Below are 6,088 nucleotides of genomic sequence, written 5' to 3' on the forward strand. Positions count from 1 at the left end.
GCAGCGTCATGATTAAGTACACAGGGTTAAAGACTAGAGAGGTTTAGTATAGAATTCTGTAAAATGATATTGTAAGTGATTTGAATAGTAAATTTTATATTCTACACATTTTGCCCAATAAGAAGGAAACCTAAACATACCTTATAAGTATAAATAATATTTCCATTTCTTTCCACATTTAGTACATGCAAGCTCTCATAATTGATTTCTAAAACATCTGAAATAAGAAAACAGCAAGTTAACACTTGAAAGATTTTTTTTTAAATACACCAGACAAATGCAATATCAGGGAGAGAAGCCAAGTACAGGACACTCTAATGCTTCCATGCTGTCGTCTATTTGCAGGCAAACCTAACCTACAGCCACTGGCCAGCGGGACAGCAGTGACCCTCAGGGTGGACACTAGGGACCAGGTGATCTCGGTCATCTTTGGAGGCGCAGGGGGTCAGGCCCACTGACCCAATGGCTTCCCCGGGCTCCCTGAGCTGTGCTTTCTTATGGTGATTTTCTGGGTGAACATCACACCACCACAAGTGCCAGCATCTACTAATTTTTGTTGTATGTGGTCAGAGACTGCACACTTTGGACAACACACTGAACTGTCTGGTGGGCAGCTCAGTGGCCAGGTGCCTGAGTGGTCCACAAAGGCAAGCAGACACATAGCCTCACATCACTCCTTCCTCCCTGGTCTCCAGAAGCATGAGGCTAAACAGGCAGTGAGCCAGCCTCAGGGTTCCTGCTGCCAGAGGAAAAGGTGGGGAGCATTCCCACAGAGATAGGGATCCCTCTCTCGCCTGCATATCCTCCTCCCCAAAAGTCCAAGGTAGAGTGGGTCAAGAGCAGAGGAGGAGTGGAAGAGGCTGCTGCAGGTCTCTACTCTGAGCTCCCAGCAAAGGCAGCGGGCAAAGGACACAGCCCCTAGGTAGGAGCAAGGCTGGACAGGGGACCCAGGGACTGGGCATAGGACAGCAGTGCCCAGAGCATCTACTGGCCTAGGGAGGGCACCCCCACTCCACCCTCATCACCCCATCCTCACCCCACCCCACACACCTTCCCATAGGCACATATTTGGATCTCAAAGATGGCACAAGTTTGCAACCAGGAGCCAATCAACTCTTTTATCTGTTTTTACAAAGTGTACTTTTTACCAAGTCTTTTTCCACCTAAGTCCTCTTTCTCTGCTATTCATATAACTGGTCAGCTTTCTTTCTGGAGTTGCTTGCATGATATAACTTTTTCTGTCCTTTTATTATTAGTCTTCTTGTACCCTCGAACTATATGTCCGGCCCATCATCTACTCCTGCTTCTTCCCTAGTCTGATACTCTCAGTCTTTAATTGGCTACACAGAGTAGTTATATTTACTGTAATTTCTGTTATATCACAATAGTCCTGCACATACGTGTGCAACGAGACACAGGCCTACAGGACTGTGATCCACAGTAGCCCCAAATGCCATCAAGTAGAAAATTGGAGTTGCAGTACATCCAACCAATGAAATACACTGTAACAATGAGTTGACCTATAACAACACATATAAAAATTGAGCAACTGGAAAAAAAAATATGAGAACTTCCTAAAATTCTGCTTCTTTCATTTTTTAATCAGTTCTATCATTCCTCAAAGGTCATACCACTTTATGATGACTTTCTGGATATTAATTGATTTTGGTGACCCTCTTGCACCCTACAGCTACTGACATACTAATCCCACCACATGTGACTTTATATTACCTTTCCATCTTTTCTATTTGATCATAAACTCTAAGGAAACAAAAAAAAAAAAAATTGAGCAACAAAGTCCCAGATCCTACCCCAACCACTAAAACATATGACAACTCAGATGATTCAATCTGTACAGGAGTTTCGATCTTGTAACCCACATTTCTACAGGAGTGGCTATGGGAAGGGGCCTGAGGAGTGTCTGGGTGCTGGGAAGGAAGGCTTCCTCTCCTGCTCTGAGTGCTGCTGGCCCTGTGATAGTTAACTGAGCCACGCACCTGTGACCTGTGTACTCATCTTAAGAAGCCATATTTTGAGGAAGAATATATTCTTTACACCAAGTGTTTAACTTGCAAATGAACACTCATCTTTCATCAAAATGCTGCGGCTGGACCTAGTTCTGCAGTTAAAAGATTCAAATGCTGGTGGGCATAGGGCTGAAGATTTTTTACTAACAGGGAAGGCAAGTGTCTTTTCACAATTTCTTAAAAAATGATCAAAAATTAAATAATTGCTCAATAAGTCATTTTTTCCATATGTGAGTAGTGTTTTTAGATGTTGAATATTATTCTGTTGATGATGGCTTAAGTGTAATATTCAGATAAAACATGCCCAAAATATCCTGTGACTCACAGCAAAATTCAATTTGGATTCGTAATGAAAACCAAGCATGTTAGTGAGCTGGACACCTGCCCTGGAGCTGGGGTAGCAACGGTGTAGAGGGAGCTTGGGCGAGGTTGTACCCCCACCCCCAGCAACAGCTGTCCAGATGTTCAGGGGGTGGTAAGGGGTGGGGGATGGGTTGGATCCATGAGAGTATAGATTTTTAAATACATACTGAGCTGTCAGACACACTTCACACTGATTTTAATACATAAGAATAATCATTTGGTCTCTCAGCAAAATTCAATAACCTCACTGCTGAAGAGTGCTTCACAAGCTCCACAGCTCTCGCTTCTACCTCATCCACACCAGGGTGAGGGGCTGCAGCCCCCAGACAGGGAAACTGTGGGGCTCAGCAAGAGGAAGACCCTGGGTTGACAGCGCACAGCGAGACAGTGCTGCGGCCTCGGCCCCACCCAGGAAGAGGTAGGCAAGAAGCTCAGTCCTCTGTATGGACTCCACAGTGGGTAGATGGATCATTACTCCAAAATCCTGTGTTTTAAACATCTAAAGAGCATTTCAGTAAGTTCCTTTGTGACTTAAAACATCTGGAATGCGATGTGTCAATACGGAAACATGTTTCTTTCTTTCAAGATTATAAGGAAGCAGGAACCAACCTTCACAAAAGCACACTTGAAAGGTTTCAGCTAAGATAAGAACCTTTTTAAAAGGAAGCTTGCTAAAATATTCAATTGCTAGCAAAAAAAAAATGCCTTTATTCTCAAATCACTAAAAAATTCTCCAAGAAACGCAGGTGACAACAAATTCATTCTTATACATATTTATTCCATTAAACCGGCTTTTAACTCTGGCTGAGGCAGAAAGATTAAAGGAGATTTTGAAAACACTGACATCCAAGCCCTTCTGAAGATAGTCTTGTTTTAATGGGCTGCTGGGAGGCCGACTCTTTCCTGTGTTAAATTCCTCAGGTGATTCAGATGCGCAGACAGGCGGAGAAGCACCAGACTAGATGTTTATGCTGCCCAGTCAGCAACTCCAGTAGCACAAGTAGGACCCGCTTGTGATGCAAACAGGGTAGACGGAGTTTAAAGACATAAAACTAACGCCTTTGTGGGACTATTAACCCTGCAGTTAAGTACATGGTTCACACTTCAGGGCCCCTTAAAACAGACAAGTGTGGCAATGCTGGAAACCCAGAAACCGTACCTCGGTGCACACTACCCACCCAGCAGCCCTTCCCCTCCAGGGCAGTCACTGGAGCAACGCACCCTCTTCAAAGGAGTAGTCTCTTTGTTTATTCATTCTGGCTTTTCTCCCAATTGTCATCTCTGGAAAGTCCAGAGGGGGAAGTTCAGCAATTTCAAATAAGGAAATATGGTTTAATGCCACAGTTTGTGTACTCAGTGCTCATGAAGAAAAATGTAGCATTTAGATGGGCGCGAGGCTTGCATAAGTGAACCTGCTAAAGAAAGGGAAGTGTGTAAGTGGCAAGGGAGCCACGGCTCATGCACAGCAGAAGTTTGTTATCTAGATAGATTCAGATGGGCTGGGGAGGTAGCTTAAAGGTCTAAGTGCCTGCCTGGCAAGTGCAAGGACCCAAGTTCGGTCCCCGGTATCACATGCTGTGCCGGCCTCCAAACCAGGCGTGGTGGTGCATTCCTATAATCCCAGTGCTGGGGAGGTTGAGACAGGAGAATCATTTTATGAGTCCAAGCTGCATAGCAACACCCTGTACCAAATAAAGATTTTATTAAAAACAAAAATTGAAGAGAAGTCCTTGTTATGATCCTCCTGTCTCAGCCTCCCACAGGGCTGGAATTACATAAATACGTTTTTAAATTATATTTTCAAGTTATGATGGGTTTATTGGGCTCCAAGTGACCCCGCCCAGGAGGCTGGGCAAAGCACTGACTGATGTCAAACCCAGGAACCTTCTGATATCACCTATGAGAAGGATAAGTTGTGGGCCAGGGAGATAGCTCAGTAGAATAAGTTCTTGTCTAGCAAGTGCAAGGTCCTGAGTTCAATCCCTGGTACCATCAAAAAATGCATTTGACAGCACAACTCCCCAGCTGTTTCCCCAGAAACCTATCACATTTCATGATGATTGCTGAGCACCACTAAGAAAGCTTCTATTGCATTTATTGATGTAAAAATTATTAAAGCTGCAGGCCTGGGAAGCAAGCAAGCTGAGAGGAAGACAATGTCTTCGTATGTTCATAATTTATATTTAAGAAGCTGGGGCCTGGTAAGGAAAACAATCTGCACAAACTTGTTCAGTAACAGCTGGGCTAGAAATAAGACAGAATTGCAAATTTTCCACCAATGCAGTAAATTAGAGTAGAAGAGGGCTGTTCGGAGGTTTTGCTGGGTGCTACCCATCTGTGATGATCACAAGACAATTCTCATCCTGTGCCTGGGCTAAGAGTCTCACTCAGGTGCTCTGAGAGGACGACATACTGCTATATGGGAAAATCAGTATTCCTATTCCGTTTAACTGTCTGAGGACAGGGCGCAAGTTCTTTCAATGAAACCTCAATATACAGGTTTGTAATTCTGCACAGATGAAAGACAGGAGGAGTCCAAACGCCAGCTGGGCCGCACACCGCTCGCAATCACAATGCACATAACTGAAACCCATGGCTGGCATTTCACTTTCTCTATCCAGCGCCACCCTCACAGATAACTCCCTCCTCTCAACAAAAGAGGTTCGGGGGTTCAGGGAAGACTGCTTTAGGATGGAAATCAGGCCTAGGGCTGCCGGTTGTATTTCAAAAAGCTAAAGCTTCAAGTGCTTTGTAGACAACCAAGAGACGTTTTACATCCACTTCTCCCTCCCAAGACACAATCTTTACTAATAACACCAACAGCAGACTCAAACAGGAAGCTACGCAGACACACGAGTTCTCTTTGGGGACCAGCACTCAACCTGCCAGGCCACGTAACGCGAGAATAATTCCACTACAGCATACGATGTAAAGTAGCAAAGAAATCTTCCACCAGCCTATAGGAAAGGGATAATCTGATGCCTGCCCCAAAATGTACTCAGTCTAGTGTATTTAAGGAAAACAAAACAAAACAAAAATGTAAAGCACACTGGAGGGGACAGCCCCTAGAGACAAGGTGGGACCCGAGGCACCATTGCTTTGAAACTAATGTTGTTTTTAAAAAAGAAGAAGCAGCAGCAGCCTGGGAAACAGCAAGTCCTCTCTTCAAAGCTCATCAGTGCTGGGAAGGGTCTTAAGTCACTTTTGCTGCCTCCATCAAACTGAAGGTTTTGTGACAGATAAAACCCAACCCTGCGGGCCGGGGTCTCCGCTCGGCACCTCGCCTAGGAGCCCACCCACTCCGCGGGCACACGCAGAAGCGCGCCTCACAACGCTGAAGCAAACTTCTTCAATTAGGGAAAAGAAAAAAGTGACAAATCACAGTTCCCTTTTTTTAAAGGGGATCAGTGCTAGGAAGGGCCTCAAATCACAATCACTAACAAATGAGGTGCCGCCGGGGACGTAGCTCAGCCGCACAGAGCCTGCCGGGCAAGCGCAAGGACCTGTGTTCGCTTCCTTGTACAAAAAAAGCCACACTAGGCAACGGTTCCATGTTTATTTGTTGCTATTCCAGGTCGCCCGGAGTCAGCCTTCCATTCCTAAACGCGCAGACTCCTGAGCCCGGGTGCCCGTCCCCCGTCTGGCACCGGAGGCTCAAGCGACCGCAGCCGGCCCCGGGGCCGTGGGTGGGACGCTCC

General features: G+C 45.5%; 1 protein-coding gene across 1 annotated transcript in view; it reads right to left on the reverse strand.

Annotated features, from left to right (window-relative positions):
* The window catches only part of Gsap (gamma-secretase activating protein), a 75,493-nt gene that overhangs the window by 69,203 nt on the left and 202 nt on the right, over positions 1-6,088 (reverse strand). Inside the window, exon 2 of the mRNA XM_023724317.1 lies at positions 141-220. Within this exon, the coding sequence (XP_023580085.1) occupies positions 141-220 (80 nt within the window). The remainder of the gene's footprint in view (positions 1-140; positions 221-6,088) is intronic.

Source organism: Octodon degus, unplaced genomic scaffold, assembly GCF_000260255.1.
Source record: "Octodon degus isolate 3935 unplaced genomic scaffold, OctDeg1.0 scaffold00108, whole genome shotgun sequence".
Lineage (NCBI taxonomy): Eukaryota > Metazoa > Chordata > Mammalia > Rodentia > Octodontidae > Octodon > Octodon degus.